This window comes from Triticum aestivum, chromosome 4A (genome assembly GCF_018294505.1).
Source record: "Triticum aestivum cultivar Chinese Spring chromosome 4A, IWGSC CS RefSeq v2.1, whole genome shotgun sequence".
NCBI classification, from domain to species: Eukaryota; Viridiplantae; Streptophyta; class Magnoliopsida; order Poales; family Poaceae; genus Triticum; species Triticum aestivum.
The window spans coordinates 549,048,730-549,072,922 of NC_057803.1; the positions used below are offsets into that span (position 1 = coordinate 549,048,730).

At 43.4% G+C, this 24,193-nt stretch overlaps 1 protein-coding gene across 1 annotated transcript; it reads left to right on the forward strand.

Annotated features, from left to right (window-relative positions):
• Positions 1 to 5,546: 5,546 nt before the first annotated feature.
• On the forward strand, positions 5,547 to 6,940 carry LOC123082274 (phospholipase A1 EG1, chloroplastic/mitochondrial-like). Its single transcript, XM_044504644.1, has one exon. It carries the CDS (start codon positions 5,615 to 5,617, stop codon positions 6,938 to 6,940), a length of 1,326 nt encoding a protein of 441 aa, XP_044360579.1. The 5' UTR covers positions 5,547 to 5,614.
• The last annotated feature ends 17,253 nt before the right edge of the window (positions 6,941 to 24,193 follow it).

The window sequence follows — 24,193 nt, forward strand, 5'->3', positions numbered from 1 at the left end:
CGAAGTACAGGAGGAGAGGTACAATGTCCAGTATGTTTTTGTTCCAGGAAAATGTTCATTACCGAACCCCCCGAAAACATTAAAATGTTTACTACGAAAAAATATAGCGGGAGACTTGATGAGAAAGACATAAGAATGGTATTTTGAACGATTATAGCGTGGTCATACTTTACGAGGGCAAATGCCACATTGTCGGGCTGTGCAGGGGCCTAGAAATTTCAACTCCTATATAATATTATTGATTTTGTTTGCTATAGCAAGTAAGCAAGGGTTGTGTTCATACTATTGACTTAGCTGCGTTCATACTCGCGAGTGATCGATCATTCAGCATCACTGTAGACCAATGATTATATTCTTTCAGCATTTTGAAATTAGATGCCCAGGCCAACCCCATGTGAGCTAGTAGAAACTGAACTAGAAGTGCAACTTCAAGTTGAAAAAAGAGAACTAGAAGCCAAATTCTGGTCTTATTTTTTTTTATGTGTATACGTGTACTAATTTGCTACTCAGGATGAACTGCTACGCAACAAACTAATTGGGTGTGATGTGATATGCACACATGCTCTCATCCGCACAAGATACAAGCTGGTTGACTTTGAGCGCTACGATCCGAGCAGGGTTGAACGTACCTGCCACACGGGATCATGGGAAATGAATACGCAAAGCGTTTAGTTCGTGTCACCAAAAACAAATGATGGACAAAATAAATCTTTTTGCGGTTGACAAAGATTGACCTTAGAACAAGATCCGGCCGTGGTGGAGGAGCTCAGCACCGGTGCATCGTGGGCGAGATCCCCGGCCGGCTGTGGCGAGGGCCATATACCGGCGGATTGACGACTGGCACGGCCAAATCTGGCGTGGGGGCCAGGATCGGTGGTCTGCTGCACTTCTCATCCTGTACTAGGAAAATGATATATATCCTCTCTGAAAAACCACGATTTAGTTTTTTTTTGAAAAACTTATGACCTATTCATGATCAACAATGACATATAACGAACATAAATAATAATAATAATTACATCCAGATCTGCTAGACCACCTAGCGACGACTATGAACACTGAAGCGAGCAGAAAGCGCGTCACCGTCATCCCTCATCCCTCACCGAAGCTAGGCAAAACTTGTTGCGGTAGACAATCGGAAAGTCGTCGTGCTAAGACTGATAGAACTAGCACACTAGAACAAAAACCACCGCCGATAAACAAAAGCGTAGATCGGAAGGATCAAACCTAAAGACATACTAACGTTAGAACGAAGACTAGATCATAGCGGACCAATCAAAGACAACCACCAACCGAATCCCACGGGATCTGTCGGGGACACACCTCCACACGCTCTCTGATGATACTAGAGGCACCACTGAAGCGGAGGCTAGGCGGGGAGAAACTTATTTCATCTTCAAGGAGCCGACACTGCCTCGTTTTCTTGAACATGACACAAACCCTAGCAAAATTCAAACAAACATATAAAAACGGAGTCCTCCTGTCTGCAAGGCCCGGATCCATCGCGACCATGGTCCTATGACCACAGGAGATGAGGTTGATCGGCAGCGCCGTCGACGAGAGACATAAACCCTACATTCTCTTAGCCATGATTTAGCTTATGGCAACACCAGGTAGGATCCATGTACAAGCGTTTTTTTTCTTGTTGCAGGTGTTGGCTCAAAGTTCTATTTCGTGGATGACAACATCTAATTTGACTTTTCGGCTGGACCAACCAACGTCAATGTGTGAGTGACGGTTCCTACCCGACGACAATGTTTTGGAGGCTTGCTCCGGTTACATATGGTTCGACTCGTCGATTATGGTCCAGAGTTATAGTTTTGATGGTCAGGATGCGGAGATGATGCAGTGAACCAGGTACATTATGGATGGCCTCGTGGTCTTTGTTTGATATTTTATGCCGATTTGTTTTGCACTAATACTACGGATACATTTTTAACGAAAATACTTGGCATTACTTGGTATTGGTTAATACTCCCTCCTCCGCCCCATAATGTAAATTTTTTTTGATACTAGTGTAGTGTCAAAAAACATCTTACATTACGAGACGGAAGGAGTAATTAATAATATACTTCCTCAGTTCCAAATTACTCGTCGTAGAAATGAATGTATTTAGAACTAAAATACATCTAGATACATCCATACCTGCGACAAGTAATTCGGAACGGAGGGAGTATATCAAATCATATCTAGAAGGCCAAGAAGTTTATAATAATTATTAACATATGGTTGAGAGAATCAGTAGATGTAGAGATTAGATTATCCTCCTTAAAAAACACAGAGCTACGAATGTGTGTGTGATTACGTTCGGCTGACACCTTCCTCGGTCGTCACCACCGTGATTAACAGGTATGGGACCCTTCTAATGCAGATTATGAGTTTCCGTTCACGTATATCAAATTGTCTATGATTAACTGAGCCACAAACAGAAATAGACGCTAGTAATTTAAACAGATCATCAGTGAGTAATAATTACAGGCACAAGAAAACAAATATACCAAAGTACTTGGAAGCTTCACGACTTTTTTCCATGTTTCGGGCACATATGACACATCACGGCACTTCCTTTTGTTTCGTTCCTTAACCCTAGGCAGCTGAACAAACTTTTTCCTTCAGACTTCACTGATAAACCTGTGGACTCGCCTTACCTCTACCTGCCACTTTGGTGGACGGTGGCAGGAAGGAGAATCTCAGTGCCTCAACTCCGGTTAGTAGTTCAGGTTAGGTTTTTTTTAGTCCTCGTAGGTGCGGCACTCGGGCGGATGGCTTCGGTTCTTCTTCGATTTTGTCTTTCGGGCTTCAATCTTCATCGAATTCGTCTGTTTGAACGTAGTCAACGGAGCTCTGGCATAGATTCATGTCGTCTCCTTGGGGCCGTGAAGCTATGGTTTCTCGGCATGTCGAGAGATTTGGTGTCAGGTGATTCAGATCTATGCAAGGGTTCAACGACGACGACTACGGCTCCAGGACAACCTCACTGCTGTCACCGACAAGGTCAAGCCGGCTCCAGTAAGGGAATGGTGACAGCGATGCGTCGGCGGCTCGTTCCGATGACACTAATGGCTTTCCAGTGGTCTCAGAATCTCGATGTAATTTTTATTATGTTTGAAATGCTTTGTACTACTTTCGATGGACTTTCATAATAGATCTGCTCTTTTCCGCAAAAGAGATATAAGCAGTGATGATACTAAAAATGATTGGGATGATACCTTTTTTGAATGGTGATTACTAAGATACTTAAATAGACCAAGACTTGCTTCGCAAAAATAAAAAGATATAGAACCTACTAGGCCAGTTTAATAGCTTGACGTAGGAAGACTTGAGCTTTTCTAAGAACCAACAGAAAACGGTTGGAGAATTGAGTGCAAAATGCTTGCAGGCCCGCGGTTTTGTCACATTTTTAACATCCAAATCATGGTAAACCTCCGTTTCAAAAAAAAATCATGGTAAACCAACGGAGCCAGGAATGTGATCACAATGCGAGTAGCTAAGCAGAGTTAATTATGTGAAAATATATGTTTAGATGTAGAGATAAATAACCACATTTTTCTCACAAATTACATATTCTACCCTAATCCGGCACAGCACATAACTTTTTACGACCTTCTTCTTTTGACAAAAAACTGGCAACTACTACTAGTTAACATTTACATGGACACTTATGTCAACTTCCTCACAGACCATTCCTACTCTCTCTCTCCCTCTCTCTCTCTCTCTCTCTGTGTGTGTGTGTGTCTCTCTGTGTGTGTGTGCGCGCGCGCGGCGCGCGTTTGCCCCTTCCCCTCCCCCACCCCGAAATATCATCTCCACATGAACTCTTACCTCGGCCAACAATTTCTTCCATGTGTGAATTCGTTGAGTTCCCTTCCCTCCCATCCATCAACGTCGCATGAGTAGCATAATACTCGTCCGCAAACAATGCACTGCCGACCATGTAGATGTCACTCACTCTATGCACCACTCCCTCAAGATTGCATCATAATACGACTATAGCCTAGTAAGAGGGTGTTTGTTTTCAGGGACTTAAAAAAATCCCTATAAGTCCCATCTAAACCAAACATGAGGGACTTATAGGGACTTAAAAGTAGACATTTGGGACTTATGAAATAAGACTCCCAAAGAGGGACTTATAGTTGTAATATGGTCTTTTAGTCCATGTTAAGTCCCAGGAACCAAACAGGTAGGGACTTTTTAGGGACTTAGGACTTATAAGTTGGGACTAAAAAAAGTCCTAGGACTTATGAGGCAAACAGGGCCTAACTACGGAAAATAATCTGGCAATTAGCAATGGAAAATTTGTTGAAATATATCGACGTCCAAGGTCCGTAGCAATGAAACCAACGCTAAATATAGATAGTCAATTGGTTTAGCCACCAAAGAGATAAAATATAACTCAAAACTTGCGGAATCCTTTTTGATGACATGCTTTCATGTATTGTATCTGGATTGCATGCGTGTGACATAAAGATAGAAATGGTGAATATTGTGATACTACGGTAAAATGAAAATGGGGTGTCACTTCGTTCTATGATTCTTTTCAGTAACCAATAATATCCATGCGCAAGAGGCAAATATATATATATTGATGATAAATCAACTTATCTATAGCCTAGCTCCCACCGTAGCTCCAATGTGCCCTCCAAGGCCCAATGATAGCAATATCAACCCATGAAGAAGTGCCACTATCTAAGCAAGAGACATTCGATCGAACAACATGAAGGGACAAGGAAAACAATCAACGGAGGATAGGTAAATAGAGTTCTGCCTTTGTACGCCCTAATGCATCGGCATGGAACCTTCTATAACCAGTGCTACATAAAATGGTACCAAGGGCAATGTAGAAGGGAACCTCTCCTTTGCCCTAGTTTTAGCCTACACCACGTAGAAGATTTCCGGCGCTTATCATTGGGATCACGAGCTTCATCATAACTTGACGAGTCTCCCTGACTCGTGGAGTTGTCCTCTATACATTGTAATCCTCTGTATTCTACACATGTTTTATCTTTTTGGAGGCCAAAACCTAGGTATATCGTGTTTTTCTGTGTTATGTGTTCAAGATCCCTGATTTCCTCACTTGATGCCCGTTCGACTACAAAATTCACGCAATGTCTCTAGTAGTACAATATAAAGATCACCCAACAATATAAAACGTCATATATTTTAAATTAGAGGGGGTGATTTCTTAGAAATGCTTTAGCTTTTCCCTTTTTCTAACAAAACTTAGCCGTGTTAACCTGTTAAGGGTTGTGACTTGTGACATACATACTTTGTTTTTGTTTCGGCTAAAATGGAACCGGGCCAAAAAAAAAACCCTTTTTTTCTACTAACGGGCTATCTCCACTTTCCGTGGGACAGGGTCGGATCTGACCCGTTAGACCCGTAACCGACCACTTTTCTCATTTGTTTTTCCTCCCGGTCAAATCTTCGCGCCAACGCACGCAAGCTCCCCACATCCCACGTCAAGTTACGGACAACAGATGAGAACCAGCCGCGCAGGCGGCGGCTACATATACATACACAAACACCGCAGCCGCGACTCTACTGATTATTGGTCACTGGCTGCAACCGGCTAGTCAGCAAACCATTCCCTTGCTGACCTCCATCTCGCCCACCGATGGCCGTCGCACCAAGCTCGCCGACGCAGCGCCTCCGCGCCTGTATGCCGCCGGCGGCAGCCTTCGCCACGCATGTCGCGCTGCGCGCTAGCAACGAGCCGCACAAGGCAGCAGCGACCACCGCGACGACGGTGGCCGTACCCGTACCCACTGCTGTTGTGGCGCCTGCGGAGAGGCGTTCCGACGCCCAGGTCGCGGCGCCGTCGTTGGCGTGCACGTGGGAGGACGTGCATGGCGCCGACGACTGGCGAGGGCTGGTGGAGCCGCTCCACCCGCTCCTCCTCGCCGAGGTCGTCCGGTACGGAGAGCTCGTCGGCGCGTGCTACCGCGCCCTGGACCTCGACCCAAGGTCAAAGCGGTACCTCAACTGCAAGCACGGGAAGAAGCAGATTCTGCAGGCGGTCGGCATGGCCGACGCCGGGTACCAAGTGACCAAGTACATCTACTCGGCCCCTGAGGTGACCCTGCCAATGGGGATCTGCCGTCCCTGCAGCAAAAGCCGGTGGATCGGCTACGTGGCCGTCGCGTCAGATAAAGAGGCGGGGCGGCTCGGCCGGCGGGACATCCTAGTCTCCTTCCGCGGCACCGTGACCTGCTCGGAGTGGCTGGCCAACTTCATGAGCGCGCTCGCTCCGGCGCGGTTTGATCCGGCCGACCCACGCCCGGACGTGAGGGTCGAGTCGGGGTTCCTCTCCCTCTACACCTCCGACAACGACACCGCCAAATTCACCGCCGGGAGCTGCCGCAACCAGCTGCTCTCCGAGATTTCCCGTCTCATCGCGGAGCACAAGCACGAGGACATGAGCATAACCCTCGCGGGCCACAGCATGGGGAGCTCCCTCGCGCTCCTACTCGGCTATGACCTCGCCGAGCTCGGCATGAACCGTGGCGTCCACGGCGGTGCAATCCCCATCACGGTGTTCTCCTTCGGGGGACCGCGCGTTGGCAACCTTGAGTTCAAGAACCGGTGCGACGAGCTTGGCGTCAAGGTACTCCGGGTTGCCAACGCGAACGACCCGGTCACCAAGATGCCCGGTGTCATCTTCAACGAGACCGTTAGGGTTCTGGGAGGGCGGTATGAGATGCCGTGGAGCAAGGCTTGCTATGCGCACGTCGGCGTTGAGGTCGCCCTCGACTTCTTCAAGGCCGGGGACATCGCCTGTGTACACGATCTGGAGGTATATATCGATCAGCTCCTAAAGATCCCTAAGGACGAGGTCGCCACAGCTTCCTCGGCGAATAGGGTTCAGTCTATGTTTGAGTGCTGGAGATGGCAAATGGCGATGATTCGTGCCGGAGAGTGGCTGCGCGCGCTAGGAATTTGATGTGCCGATTTGTCAATGCATAATTTGATTTTATGCATGTCCATCACTGCAGCCGCCTCAATGAATAGTGATATGAAATTGTGAATCATGCAGCCGCGCTCCTATATAATCGGGGATGAAGAGAGCTGATGAAACTAGGAGTTCCTCCAGATCGGATGTATACTTTTACATGTAAATCAACTTAAACCGACGGGACATATGAAGATATATACATGTGCATAACATGTTTATTATATACTAGACTAGATATAATGAAGGGAGATGTAATTCACTTCAATTGTAATAAGATATTATAATTGTATGTACCAATATTAGGATTCCGAACTCATTGGTAAGTTTACTAATTTCAAACACTATTAGAATATTTCTTCCATTTTTTAGCCTTAAATAGCTGGAGACAATGCTCTAAAAAGATTATTACATTAAAAAAATGATGATTTTAATTCGCATTTACCATCAGAAATGTTAAAACAAGGTGTAGAAAAGGTTTTAAGTACTACTCCCTCCGTTCCAAAATATTTGTCTTTTTAGTGATTTCAAATGGCTACCACATACGGATGTATATAGACATATTTTAGAGTGTAGATTCACTCATTTTGCTCCGTATGTAGTCACTTGTTAAAATCTCTAGAAAAATAAATATTTAGGAACGGAGGGAGTAGTACAAAACAGCTCAAATGGTTACCTGAATTTGGTTCGGGTGGTATACAAAGTTGGAGATTTGGGGGTCAATGTTACGAAACCTCATAGGAGATAGTCCATTTTGTGAACAACCTATTATTTGTATTTTGTTCTAATTTTTTATCACAGGATTATGTGCATATATTAGGGTTACCATGCCAAAATTAATTTTCTTTTTGCTTCATTTAGATATATATTTTCCATTTTTTCTAAAAAGGTGAAAAAACGCCCGCTGGGTCTACCATGGAACTCAGCTAACCATTTAATCCATTTGCAGCACATGAGTTCAAATTGTATATATTTTCTTGAAAATATTTTTTATACATCTTTTTAGAGCTAATTTGATACACCTATAGTTCAAAATGGGACCACTTTAAATAAGTGCGGATAAATTAATTGAATGTATAACATACGAGAATTAGTGGAACTTGTACAAAGCAACTTATATGAAGTTACGATACTAATAAAATAATTATTTTCAAAAACTCCACCGAATAATTAGATTTAAGAGAGGTGTTTTACATTTTTAGATAAGCAAAATATCAGTCACGTGGGTACTTTGCCCCACATGGCATTAAGGGGATAATATCTGGTGCTCCCAACGCCCAGGTGCTCCCGTGATACGGGCTCCTCATCTGGGAGTTGTTGTAGTTGCTGGACATAAGAGCAATTTTTGGACAATTAGGGGGCTTTTTTGCAAAATGTTCCAGTAGCTATAGCAGCTTCTAGATGCCGTCCACTTTTGAGATCCGACGACTTAGGAGCCCGTATCACGGGAGCACCTGGGCCTTGGTAGCACCAAATATTCGAGTTCAATGTCACCAACTGTACCAGACTCACCCATGTCGCGTCGATGTCATATGGGCCTGCATCCTTCAGATCCCCTTCTTCTCTCCCGCGTTGTTCCCCACCTTCTTCAAACCCCCTGCATTAATTAACACACACTCACATACAACTTCTCCACTCTGTCATTGTCTTTCAGCTTTTAACAAAAAATCAAACCTTTTTAAAAATCCTAAGACAAAAAGGCTAAATGGATGGTTATTTGCCCTAGTAGTTTCATATTTGCATAGATATTGTTTTGTAATATGTCATTATCCATCTCTGAACTAGCCGTGTGTGCTAATTCACTTGACATCACTTTATTGGTTCGAGGGGCAGGGTGGCGATCAATATCGACTGAGCATGTGATGTGATGTAGTAAGTTGTTAAAAACATGATACAAAAGTAATACACAAACATGCAACATTGATAACTAAAATAAAATTCCAAACTTGTTTCATTACATACATAATTAAATGGATCCCATACCAAACTACCTACTAATGGGATCCCTGAACTATCTACTAACATGATCCCCTTACTGAAATAAATTACTACTCCTAACAGCCGCAGCGGTCCCTGACACGTGTGACACGCCATACCCTTTTGTGCAACCACCTCCTAGCTCAGGGCGAGATCGCCTCCTTCTTAGCCTCTCAAATTGTGAGGTGCTTCCGGGAGCGTTCTCGGCGGGTGAGTGCAAAGGCAGAGGTCAAGCAGTTCAATGCCAATCAATGCTCGGCTACGCTAGCAATGACAACCCAGTTGACATACCTCCAAGCCACGGGTAGACATATCACCCTAAAAGCATTCAGGGTGCGTTCCTGGGTGTCAGCCTCCACCCACTCGGTGGTCGCTCGAGCGTCCTGCCAGAGAGTCTCTCACCTTGGCTCTTTCAGAGGGCACATAGGCCTTCCAAGTGGCCACTGTCGTGAAGCGCTTCTCCTCATAAACCTTTAGGGCCGCCTCTCTCCTAGAACGCTACGCCGGAGGCAATACCTTCAACAATGCAACGTCCATTTGGGCCTAGTTGTCCTTCATGGTGGTGTGTGCGGGGTCCGGCGCACTGTCCTCCTTAGCAAGGGGTAGTGACGTGTCTTCCTCAGCACAAGGCATCGACGGGTCCTGTCAATATGCCACTATAGGAGAACATGCTATGCAAAGCCAAAAACACATAAAATCAAACCCATGATCATTATCAAGGTGTAGGTAGCGAGTCATACCCTTGACAGATCATCATCGCGATAGAGATGTTGATGATGTCGACGCAGTTCTCTGACTCCCGCAACTAGGTTATACCTCCCAGTCATGAGAGTTTCTCCTCGCAAAGATCAGCCCACTCTAGTGTTGAAGATTACGCTGCCACCAAGGTATCCGTGCATACCGCAGTAGCAACACTGCGACACTCCGTGGAACAACACAAAAAAACAATGAAAAGATTAGATCTAATCTACAGAGATATGTCAGCTTGAAATGGGGACATGACTTTGCTAGGAGAAGCATGGTCATCCAAGACCTTTGGTGTCTCTCCTAGGGTGCCCTTGGCCCTCAATATATACATGGCCAAGGGGTTTGGGTTGACAAAGCCAGGATGGAGTACCCCCTTGCGTCGAGGGGTCCTACCATGACTCCACCATGTTTCCTTGCCTCCCGAACAAGGGGGGTGCTGGCCGACTTGCGCCTTGAGCTTCTTTGCCCCCAAGCCGGTGATAGGACAACCCATTGGGAGCCTTCTAGAATGTCCAGGAATATTTCGGACCATCAAAAAGATTCTACCACATTCTAGAACTTCTAGTATCTATCATACATCACCAAGACATTTCGGACCTCCAGAAACACTTCAAAGATCATCCAAAACATTTTTGGAACCCTTCTCTCTCATCCTCCATTAAATCATAGAATTCCAACATCTTGCCAATCGTTAAGTGTGTGACCTTATAGGTTTGAGCATACATGGACATGTCCAGAACACCTTCTCGGGCCAATAATAATTAGTGGGATCTAGACACCCATAATAATGTTGGGGAACATAGTAATTTCAAAAAAAAATCCTACGCACACTCAAGATCATGATGATGCATAGCAACAAGAAGAGAGTGTGTGTCCACGTACCCTCGTAGACCGAAAGCGGAAGCGTTAGCACATCGCGGTTGATGTAGTCGTACATATTCACAATCCGACCGATCAAGTGCCGAATGCACGGCACCTCCGAGTTCTGCACACGTTCAACTCGATGACGTCCCTCGAACTCCAATCCAGCCGAGTGTTGAGGGAGAGTTTCGTCAGCACGACGGCGTGGTGACGATGATGATGTTCTACCGACGCAGGGCTTCGCATAAGCACCGCTACGATATGATCGAGGTGGATTATGATGGAGGGGGGGCACCGCACACGGCTAAGAGATCAAGAGATCAATTGTTGTATCTTTGGGGTGCCCCTGCCCCCGTATATAAAGGAGTGGAGGGGGGAGGGCCGACCCTCTCTATGGCGCGTCCTAGGGGAGTCCTACTCCCACCGGGAGTAGGATTCCCCCTTTCCTAGTAGAACTAGGAGCCCTTCCAAGTAGTAGGAGTAGGAGGGAAGGAAAGGGAAGGGAAAAGGAGAAGGAAGGAAGGGGGCGTCCCCCTCCCTAGTACAATTCGGACCAGCCCATGGGGAGGGGTGCGGCCACTCTTTGAGGCCTTTCTCTCCTTTCCCGTATGGCCCATTAAGGCCCAATACGAATTCCCGTAACTCCCCGGTACTCCCGAAAATACCCAAATCACTCGGAACCTTTCCGATGTCCGAATATAGTCGTCCAATATATCGATCTTTACTTCTCGACCATTTCGAGACTCCTCGTCATGTCCCCGATCTCATCCGGGACTCCGAACTCCTTCGGTACATCAAAACACATAAACTCATAATATAACCGTCATCGAACTTTAAGCGTGCGGACCCTATGGTTCGAGAACTATGTGGACATGACCGAGACACGTCTCCGGTCAATAACCAATAGTGGAACCTGGATGCTCATATTGGCTCCTACATATTTTACAAAGATCTTTATCGGTCAAACCGCATAACAACATATGTTGTTCCCTTTGTCATCGGTATGTTATTTGCCCGAGATTCGATCATCGGTATCTCAATACCTAGTTCAATCTCGTTACCGGCAGGTCTCTTTACTCATTCCATAATACATCAACCTGCAACTAACTCATAAGTTGCAATGCTTGCAAGGCTTAAGTGATGTGCATTACCGAGTGGGCCCAGAGATACCTCTCCGACAATCGGAGTGACAAATCCTAATCTCGAAATACGCCAACCCAACAAGTACCTTCGGAGACACCTGTAGAGCACTTTTATAATCACCCAGTTATGTTGTGATGTTTGGTAGCACACAAAGTGTTCCTTCGATAAACGGGAGTTGCATAATCTCATAGTCATAGGAACATGTATACGTCATGAAGAAAGCAATAGCAACAAACTAAATGATCAAGTGCTAAGCTAACAGAATGGGTCAAGTCAATCACATCATTCTCTTAATGATGTGATCCCGTTAATCGAATGACAACTCATGTCTATGGTTAGGAAACATAACCATCTTTGATCAACGAGCTAGTCAAGTAGAGGCATACTAGTGACACTTTGTTTGTCTATGTATTCACACATGTATTATGTTTTCGGTTAATACAATTCTAACATGAATAATAAACATTTATCATGATATAAGGAAATAAATAATAACTTTATTATTGCCTCTAGGGCATATTTCCTTCAGTCTCCCACTTGCACTAGAGTCAATAATCTACTTCACATCGCCATGTGATTTAACATCAATAGTTCACATTACCATGTGATTAACACCCATAGTTCACATCGTCATGTGACCAACACCCAAAGGGTTTACTAGAGTCAATAATCTAGTTCACATCGCTATGTGATTAATACCCAAAGAGTACTAAGGTGTGATCATGTTTTGCTTGTGAGGGAAGTTTAGTCAACGGGTCTGCCACATTCAGATCCGTATGTATTTTGTAAATTTCTATGTCAACAATGCTCTGCATGGTACTCTAGCTAATTGCTCCCACTTTCAATATGTATCCAGATTGAGACTTCGAGTCATCTGAATCAGTGTCAAAACTTGCATCGACATAACCCTTTATGATGAACCTTTTGTCACCTCCATAATCGAGAAACATATCCTTATTCCACTAAGGATAATTTTGACCAATGTCCAGTGATCTACTCCTAGATCACTATTGTACTCCCTTGCCAAACACAGGGCAGGGTATACAATAGGTCTGGTACACAACATGACATACTTTATAGAACCTATGGCTGAGGCATAGGGAATGACTTTCATTCGCTCTCTATCTTCTCTCGTGGTCGGGTTTTGAGTCTTACTCAACTTCACACCTTGTAACAAAAGCAAGAACTCCTTCTTTGACTGTTCCATTTTGAACTACTTCAAAATCTTGTCAATGTATGTACTCATTGAAAAACTTATCAAGCGTCTTGATCTATCTCTATAGATCTTGATGCTCAATATGTAAGCATCTTCACCGAGGTGTTTCTTTGAAAAACTCCTTTCAAACATTCCTTTATGCTTTGCAGAATAATTCTACATTATCTCCGATCAACAATATGTCATTCACATATACTTATCAGAAATGCTGTAGTGCTCTCACTCACTTTCTTGTAAATACAGCCTTCACGGCAAGTTTGTATAAAACTATATGCTTTGATCAACTTATCAAAGCGTATATTCCAACTCCGAGATGCTTGCACCAGTCCATAGATGGATCGCTGGAGCTTGCATATTTTGTTAGTACCTTTAGGATTAACAAAACCTTCTCGTTGCATCATATACAACTCTTCTTTAAAAATCTATTAAGGAATGCAGTTTTGTTTATCCATTTGCCAGATTCATAAAATGCGGCAATTGCTAACATGATTCGGACAGACTTAAGCATAGATACGAGTGAGAAACTCTCATCGTAGTCAACACCTTGAACTTGTCGAAAACCTTTTTGCGACAATTCTAGCTTTGTAGATAGTAACACTACTATTAGCGTCCGTCTTCCTCTTGAAGATCCATTTAATCTCAATGGCTTGCCGATCAATGGGCAAGTCAATCAAAGTCCATACTTTGTTCTCATACATGGATCTCATCTTAGATTTCATGGCCTCAAGCCATTTCGCGGAATCTGGGCTCATCATCGCTTCCTCATAGTTCGCAGGCTCGTCATGGTCAAGTAACATGACCTCCAGAATAGGATTACTGTACCACTCTGGTGCGGATCTCGCTCTGGTTTACCTACGAGGTTCGGTAGTAACTTGATCTGAACATGATCATTATCATTAGCTTCCTCACTAATTGGTGTAGTAGTCACAGGAACAGATTTCTGTGATGAACTACTTTCCAATAAGGGAGTAGGTACATTTACCTCATCAAGTTCTACTTTCCTTCCACTTACTTCTTTCGAGAAAAACTCCTTCTCTAGAAAGGATCCATTCTCAGTAATGAAGATCTTGCCTTCGGATCTGTGATAGAAGGTATACCCAATATTTTCTTTCGGGTATCCTATGAAGATGCACTTCTCCGATTTGGGTTTGAGCTTATCAGGTTGAAACTTTTTCACATGAGCATTGCAACCTCAAACTTTAAGAAACAACAACTTAGGTTTCTTGCCAAACCATAGTGCATACGGTGTCGTCTCAACGAATTTAGATGGTGCCCTATTTAATGTGAATGTAGCTGTCTCTAATGCATAACCCCAAAACGATAGTGGTAAATCGGTAAGAGACATCATAGATCGCACCATATCTAATAAAGTACGATTACGATGTTCGTACACACCATTACACTGTGGTGTTCCAGGTGGCACGATTTTGTGAAACTATTCCACATTGTTTTAATTGAAGACCAAACTCGTAACTCAAATATTTGTCTCTGCGATCAGATTGTAGAAACTTTATTTTCTTGTCACGATGATTTTCCACTTCACTCTGAAGTTCTTTGAACTTTTCAAATGTTTCAGACTTATGTTTCATCAAGTAGATATACCCATATCTGCTCAAATCATCTATGAAGGTCAGAAAATAACGATACCCGCCGCGAGCCTCAACACTCATCGGACTGCATACATTAGTATGTATTATTTCATTAAGTCAGTTGCTCGCTCCATTGTTCCGGAGAACGGCGTCTTAGTCATCTTGCCCATGAGGCATGGTTCGCAAGCATCAAAATGATTCATAATCAAGTGATTCCAAAAGCCCATCAGCATGGAGTTTCTTCATGTGCTTTACACCAATATGACCTAAACGACAGTGCCACAAATAAGTTGCACTATCATTATTAACTTTGCATCTTTTGGCTTCAATATTATGAATATGTGTATCACTACGATCGAGATCCAACGAACCATTTTCATTGGGTGTATGACCATAGAAGGTTTTATTCATGTAAACAGAACAACAATTATTCTCTAACTTAAATGAATAACCGTTTTGCAATAAACATGATCAAATAATATTCATGCTCAATGCAAACACCAAATAACATTTATTTAGGTTTAACACTAATCCCGAAAGTATAGGGAGTGTGCGATGATGATCACATCAATCTTGGAACCACTTCCAACACACATCGTCACTTCACCCTTAACTAGTCTCTATTCATTCTGCAACTCCCGTTTCGAGTTACTACTCTTAGCAACTGAACCAGTATCAAATACCGAGGGATTGCTATAAACACTAGTAAAGTACACATCAATAACATGTATATCAAATATAACATTGTTCACTTTGCCATCCTTCTTATCCGCCAAATACTTGGGGCAGTTCCGCTTCCAGTGACCAGTCCCTTTGCAGTAGAAGCACTTAGTCTCAGGCTTAGGTCCAGACTTGGGCTTCTTCACTTGAGCAGTAACTTGCTTGCCGTTCTTCTTGAAGTTCCCTTTCTTTCTCTTTCCATTTTCTTGAAACTAGTGGTCTTGTTAATCATCAACACTTGATGCTCTTTCTTGATTTCTACCTTCATCGATTTCACCATCATGAAAAGCTCGGGAATCATTTACGTCATCCCTTGCATACTATAGTTCATCACAAAGTTCTACTAACTTGGTGATGGTGACTAGAGAATTCTGTCAATCACTATTTTATCTGGAAGATTAACTCCCACTTGATTCAAGCGATTGTAGTACCCAGACAATCTGAGCACATGTTCACTGCTTGAGCTATTCTCCTCCATCTTTTAGCTATAGAACTTTTTGGATACTTCATATCTCTTAACTCGGGTATTTGCTTGAAATATTAACTTCAACTCCTGGAACATCTCATATGGTCCATGACGTTCAAAACGTCTTTGAAATCCCGATTCTAAGCTGTTAAGCATGGTGCACTAAACTATCAAGTAGCCATCATATTGAGCTAGCCAAATGTTCATGACGTCTGTATCTGCTCCTGCAATAGGCCTGTCACCTAGCGGTGCATCAAGGACATAATTCTTCTGTGCAGCAATGAGGATAATCCTCAGATCACGGATCCAATCCGCATCATTGCTACTAACATTTTCAACTTAGTTTTCTCTAGGAACATATCAAAAATAAAACAGAGGAGCTAAACGCGAGCTATTGATCTACAACATAGATATGTTAATACTACCAGGACTAAGTTCATGATAAATTAAAGTTCAATTAATCATATTACTTAAGAACTCCCACTTAGATAGACATCCCTCTAATCATCTAAGTGATCACGTGATCCATATCAACTAAACCATAACCGATCATCACGTGAAATGGAGTAGTTTTCAATGGTGAACATCATTATGTTGATCATATCTACTATATGATTCACGCTCGACCTTTCAGTCTCCAGTGTTCCGAAGCCATATCTGCATACGCTAGGCTCGTCAAGTTTAACCCGAGTATTTCTGCGTGTGCAAAACTGGCTTGCACCCGTTGTAGATGGACGTAGAACTTATCACACCCGATCATCACGTGGTGTCTGGGCACGATGAACTTTGGCAGTGGTGCATACTCAGGGAGAACACTTTTATCTTGAAATTTAGTGAGAGATCATCTTATAATGCTACCTTCATAACTAAGCAAAGTAAGATGTATAAAAGATAAACATCACATGCAATCAAAATATGTGACATGATATGGCCATCATCATCTTGTGCCTTTGATCTCCATCTCCAAAGCATCGTCATGATTTCCATTGTCACCGGCATGACACCATGATCTCCATCATCTTGATCTATATCAATGTGTCGTCACATGGTCGTCTCGCCAACTATTGCTCTTGCAACTATTGCTATTGCATAGCGATAAAGTAAAGCAATTATTTGGATCTTGCATCTTATGAAATAAAGAGACAACCATAAGGCTTCTGCCAGTTGCCGATAACTTCAACAACACATGATCATCTTATACAATAACTTATATCTCATCACGTCTTGACCATATCACATCACAACATGCCCTGCAAAAACAAGTTAGACGTCCTCTACTTTGTTGTTGCAAGTTTTACGTGGCTGCTACGGGCTAAGCAAGAACCGTTCTTACCTACGCATCAAAACCACAACGATAGTTTGTCAAGTTGGTTCTGTTTTAACCTTCGCAAGGACCGGGCATAGCCACACTCGGTTCAACTAAAGTTGGAGAAACTGACACCCGCCAGCCACCTGTGTGCAAAGCACGTCGATAGAACCAGTCTCGCGTAAGCGTACGTGTAATGTCGGTCCGGGCCGCTTTATCCAACAATACCGCCGAACCAAAGTATGACATGCTGGTAAGCAGTATGACTTATATCGCCCACACCAGGCTCGGATGCCACTGTTGGGGAACGTAGTAATTTCAAAAAAATTCCTACGCACACTCAAGATCATGGTGATGCATAGCAACGAGAGGGGAGGGTGTGTCCACGTACCCTCATAGACCGAAAGCGGAAGCATTAGCACAACGCGGTTGATGTAGTCGTACGTCTTCACGATCCGACCGATCAAGTGTCGAAGGCACGACACCTCCGAGTTCTGCACACGTTCAACTCGATGGCGTCCCTCGAACTCCGATCCAGCCGAGTGTTGAGGGAGAGTTTCGTTAGCACGACGGCGTGGTGACGGTGCTGATGTTCTACCGACACAGGGCTTTGCATAAGCACCGCTATGATATGATCGAGGTGGATTATGATGGAGGGGAGCACCGCACACGGCTAAGAGATCAAGAGATCAATTGTTGTATCTTTGGGGTGCCCCTGCCCCCGTATATAAAGGAGTGGAGGAGGGGGGGCCGACCCTCTCTACGGCGCGCCCTAGGGGAGTCCTACTCCCACCGGGAGTAGGATTGCCCCTTTCCTAGTAGAACTAGGAGTCCTTCCAAGTAGTAGGAGTAGGAGGGAAGGAAAGGGAAGGGAAAAGAAGAAGGAAGGAAGGGGGCGCCCCTCCCTAGTCCAATTCGGACCAGCCCATGGGGAGGGGTGTGGTCACTCTTTGAGGCCTTTCTCTCCTTTCCCGTATGGCCCATTAAGGCCCAATACGAATTCCCGTAACTCCCCGGTACTCCCGAAAATACCCAAATCACTCGGAACCTTTCCGATGTCCGAATATAGTCGTCCAATATATCGATCTTTACGTCTCGACCATTTCGAGACTCCTCGTCATGTCCCTGATCTCATCCGGGACTCCGAACTCCTTCGGTACATCAAAACACATAAACTCATAATATAACCGTCATCGAACTTTAAGCGTGCGGACCCTACGGGTTCGAGAACTATGTAGACATAACCGAGACACGTCTCTGGTCAATAACCAATAGCGGAACCTGGATGCTCATATTGGCTCCTACATATTCTACGAAGATCTTTATCGGTCAAACCGCATAACAACATACGTTGTTCCCTTTGTCATCGGTATGTTACTTGCCCGAGATTCGATTGTCAGTATCTCAATACCTAGTTCAATCTCGTTACCGGCAGGTCTCTTTACTCGTTCCGTAATACATCAACCCGCAACTAACTCATAAGTTGCAATGCTTGCAAGGCTTAAGTGATGTGCATTACCGAGTGGGCCCAGAGATCCCTCTCCGACAATCGAAGTGAAAAATCCTAATCTCGAAATACGCCAACCCAACAAGTACCTTCGGAGACACCTGTAGAGCACCTTTATAATCACCCAGTTACGTTGTGACGTTTGGTAGCACACAAAGTGTTCCTCCGGTAAATGGGAATTGCATAATTTCATAGTCATAGGAACATGTATAAGTCATGAAGAAAGCAATAGCAACGAACTAAACGATCAAGTGCTAAGCTAACGGAATGGGTCAAGTCAATCACATCATTCTCCTAATGATGTGATCCCGTTAATCAAATGACAACTCATGTCTATGGTTAGGAAACATAACCATCTTTGATCAACGAGCTAGTCAAGTAGAGGCATACTAGTGACACTTTATTTGTCTATGTATTCACACATGTATTATGTTTCCGGTTAATACAATTCTAGCATGAATAATAAACATTTATCATAATATAAGGAAATAAATAATAACTTTATTATTGCCTCTAGGGCATATTTCCTTCAAATAATTCCCACATATCGTTGAGTATCTTTTATTGAGCTAATTAACCTTGTATTGCCACAAACAACTACTTTTGCCTCGTGATACATTACACAACCCAAGGCGATACTTTGTCGGTATCATCAGTATGAACTTCTCAATCACTATACCTAGTTATCCTCGTTACCAATTTGTACTCTTTTCTCATTTCCATATTCTGGTATCCCTGTAACTGACTCCTTAGACACAATACCTGGCCAGGCGATGCTGGACACCATAATATCAAGTGGGCCCTGAGTGTATCTCTCCATAGCCGGAGGAGCAAATAGCAGTCGTGACATATCTAGCACCACAACATACTTTTCGTTGTTCCCCAAAGTTACCTTTATAAGTACCCAGCTATGGAGTAATATTTGGCAACCCAAAGAAACCATCCGACATCTAGGTCTACGATATTCTAATGGTCTAGGGAAGCAAGTAAATGCTAACACTTCATACGAAAATACCGACAACATATATACTGACAACGTGATCTCGCAATATTTCATATGTTGGGTCTATCTCCAGCACAATATTTGCCCTAACAATGCACTCTCATTATTTCGGGCATCCTTGTTAACTACATTAACAATGCCCATGGTGAGGAAAGCAGAACCATCAACGATACATGAGCTAGTCCATAGGCCTAACTAGGGATGTTTTTGTGTTTATTATTCTGCACATGCAATTAGGTTTTCCTCCAAATCACACACTCAAGACCAAAGCAATTTACACATAGAAATATAAACTTAATTATGACAGGAAAATAAAACAATAACAACTTTAGTATTTCCTCTAGGGCATATTTCCAACATAATATTCACTACGAAAGTCCATAGTATTGTTGTTTTGTGTAGCTCACATCAAAATATATCTAATCATTAAAATTTAATAATTTATAGAAATGTGGTATACATCATTATGAACGTGTATATTTTTTCAATTTTTTGAAACTTCAAAATATCATTTTTTGGGAAAATAAGGATCCAATATCCACACTCAATAATAGATTACAGTAATTGCTTTCCTTGACTGCAACAGTATCCATATTAACCCTTAAAGTGGCATTAATGGTCTATAACCTCCTAAGAGATAATAGTTATCTCAACCATTGGATCACGAAAATTTAACGGTCATATTGCTTTGGACCACCTTAAAATTTCTCAAGATGTTTATGAGTATCCTCAACATCTCTCCTTTCCCGGAAATGTTTTTCGTGATCACAAAAAACAACTAAAGCCCCCTACCTGGAGAGGGAGTTAACCCTCTCCCAATACCCTCCCCAATACATGACACGTAAGTGCGTAGCCGCCAATGCCTATTGGCCTATTGGATCACCGCCAGACCAGTGCACAAACGTCATCCACCGCTAGACTACCACGCGCCAGCCCGCTACCACCATCGGACCACTTGCACTCGCGCTGCCTGCAACTGACTAGCGGGCCGCTGCTGCCGCCGCCACACCGCTTGCTGGACCACCGCCCCACCACTAGCCGGACCACCACATCCCCACCACACTACTAATCCCTAATAACCAGAAGAGTGTTATTGGGGAGCCCCGGGAAGTGATTATTGGGTGAGTTTTATTGGGAATCTGTTGGAGATTCTATTGCTTGGGCAGCCCTTTCCCGTGCTAGAATCTGATTGTTCTTAAATATAATTAAGTTTGAGACATGCTCTCATCTAAATATTTCTGCGAACATCGCAGCACTCTTGTTTTCACACCATGAACATATGAGAGAATTCTTATTGAACAAGAAGTTGTCAATGAATCCTTGAATTCGTAGGATTGCCTCAGCCGGCACCTATATTCAACTCGTAGCAACACGGTCTTTGATTTTGGAAGCGAGGACATTGTCTTTGCACCATAAAACGAGTATACCAGAGACATTGACTTCTACGTTAGCGTAACTGATATATATCCAGGTGAAATTTAAAGACAAGCACCCAAGCTAGGTGAAATTTAGAGATCAGCACACATCTTCTATATGTTTTTTTAAGATACATATCTTATATGTATTGAAAACCTTTCATTTGCCTTCCTTTAATTTCTATTTCATCAGTGGGACACGACACCAACTTCTTTACGCATATTATATGTAAATTCGTTTTATGTCCATCACACAGGACAAGATCACCAGATAAAAGCTCTCTCACCTCATACATGAACCGACAGAAACCATTGTGGGGGCACGGCATGTCTCCTCTTGCTGATGTACGGCTCTGTCGGGGCTTTACAGATATCTTTTTAGCGTAAATACACCAACCATTTGATTATCACACTTAAGCAGAATGGAATTCAGTAGGGCGCTTACACTAGATGTATCGTAAACTGCTCAGAACAATGATTGAGAAGTTTGAAACTGAACCCAAGTTGACAACAACTGGTAAATTTATCATTATAATTTCGATTACTGTAGTCTTTTCGTTGTCGATTTGACAGGTAAGTTTTGTGTTTTTATTGTCGCAGAAGTGGCCTGAGCTAGCTTTTTCCTTCTACTCGTTTATATATTAACAGTCCCATGTCAGCACATACACGTCACATTGCAGGCAGTGCAACTCAAGCCTCTAGCATCAAAAGGCAAGCACTTAAATACCTGTTATTTCAAAGAGTCATTAAGAAATCCAGGAAAATGACAAAATTCTAGGGGCACCGGCCTTCGTAATAGGATCTAGTAAATAGATTAAGGCCGGTTTGTGTGACCTCAGCTGCATAGACTGCTGTAGTCGCCAACAAACCAGTTATCTTATAGGCTATTTATAATTGATGGCATGTTATTGGATGGTGGTGGGGCACTTGACGTAACCTGTTAAGACTTGTTTGATAAACAAGCTTTACATGTTAAGTACAACGTGAAAAGCACACCGGCAAAAGGACAAAAGTGCTATTAGGGTCAACTGCTCCATTCCGGTTTTAGTAAGCTCTAAAGTTTCAGAACAAACAGAAAACATCTAAGGTGTAGGATAAGACATGCATACGTGCAAATGCTGGGCCATTAGTATGCGTGTATGTAAGACATAGCTAACAGACATGTATACGTTATCCTGAACCAACCCTTTCTTTAATACACATGAGCTACCGCAAGGTACACGTGATACAATCCTATAGCGTGTCCCATGTGTTTATATTAGAATTTTAGAATACTGACGTTCCAACTGATGTATTGAGAGCGGTTTGAATATGGAGCTATCATTGAGATTCGCATTCAAATAGGCAATACTAGCACATATGCCCGTGCGTTGTAACAGGGAAAATTAATGTTTTGCACAAGCATAATGTCCCACAGCATCGGATTCATTATGAAGAACATGTTGCAACGCAACATCGTCCTTCTATAAAATGAATATAAAAAAATATGTCGCAATTTAGTCGTATTCATATTTTCTTTGCGGGGCGTAATGTCCCAGTGATTTCATTTAAATACAATCATTTTTAATGGCATTTAAGTATGATCCTTTTATTAATTACCATGAAGTCCTCACCCGTTTTAGTTGGGAATCAAATCCTTACTTTTCTAATTTAGTAGCCCCAACACATTAATGCCTATATATCATTTCTTTTAATTATCCTACCTTTTTACCTCAAATTCTTCATGTAGAATTTATTAAGACCACAATCTTTCTAATAGTAATTCCACCGATTTACCCATAATCCTTTCTTTAATTAGCCTCATTCATTTAAATATTATATTTAAGCCCACAATCCTTCCTTTGTTAGCTCATTCACTTAATTAGCTCTCCCTAAACATGAGCCTTGGACCTCACCCTTCCCCGGGGATTTGTGCGAACCCCGGGCTCTCCACCTCGCCGTTGCCGAATCGGCGGCTCCTTCGCCCTCCGCCGGACGCTTCGGCGGCGGGAGGACGGGGGAGGCCCGATTTGCAGCGTGTACATAGTGTAGGAGTGCCTAGGGAGCCAGCTGGTGGCATCGTGGAGGCGGCGGTGCGTGTGGATCGGCTTTTTGCAGGTGTTGGTCTCCCCTTCGGCGGTGAAGTTCCGGTGGAGCTCCGCGATGGACCAGCTCCTTTCTTCGTGCTCGCTGCTCGGTGGAGAGGCCGTGCATGGTTCCCCCGTGCCGGAGATCGAGGGATGGCGATTCCGGCGGTTGAAGATCTGGAGAAGGAAGGCGATGTTGAGCGGTGCAACCATGATGACGGCCATGGGTGTAGGTCCTCAGGGACTGTTGATCGGAGACTTCCCGTTTCGCCCGGGGCTGCTTCGATCCAAGGCGTCAGCGAGCAACGGTGAACGGCGCGTCACCGGCTCGTCCACGGCGCCGGCGTAGTCGGGTTGCAGAGGGGCTTGGTTGTAATTTCCTTTTCTGTGTGGACCTTTCAGTAATTTGGCTGTTTTAATATCAACTCCTTTTCTCGCAATAAATAAATAAATAAACATGATGACTGCCACTCGTATATTTAGAGTGAGTTGGGATTAGTAAATATGAAAGGTGCATAAGTCTTTGGTTGTTATATCTAAGAGATAGACAGGAGGTCTTGTGTTCAATTCCCACAATGTTGATTTATTTTGACCCAATTATTTTTCGCGGTCTCTCTATGAAAGCCCATAAAAGACCCATCAACATACAAGGAACTGGCCCAGATCGCTTAACGTGTGTAAACCAAACGTAAAGGACTAAACCAAACCAAGAATACATATTCCCTTTAATAGTAGGTATAGACTGGTTCGATGCCTATAGTTTGGTACATACATTAAAAGTATTATACATGTCTTCTTGATATATTGCTACGTCGCTGAGGCTTAAGCTTAATCCGGTTTAGCAACGTGTTGAGTGTGTTGACAGAGAAAAACACATATGATAGACTAGACACATCTAGCACTTTCACATATTGATACAGAATCACATGCCAACAGAGAGATGAACAAAACAAGCAAGTTCGCCGAAAACTCTGTCACAACAGCGTGTCCTCGCCTTCTGTGGTGATGAAGATAGCGTGGGCACCCGCATTATAGTAAGTACTCGATCAGAAGCAAGTAGTCATGATGAGACACTCCCAAAAACCTTATCACCCCTCATCTGGTGTAGGTTCTCAAGGACGTGGTTTCGGAGGTCTACTCTCTCATATAACTATGCACGCAGGCACCGGGATGGGGTCGTTGTGTGCAAGAAACTTGGTAAGTGATGGGGTTATGTACCTAGGGTAGG

Bases quoted from the DNA above. Each gene is read 5' to 3' on its own strand.
- LOC123082274 (XM_044504644.1), top strand. From the start codon at position 5,615: ATGGCCGTCGCACCAAGCTCGCCGACGCAGCGCCTCCGCGCCTGTATG.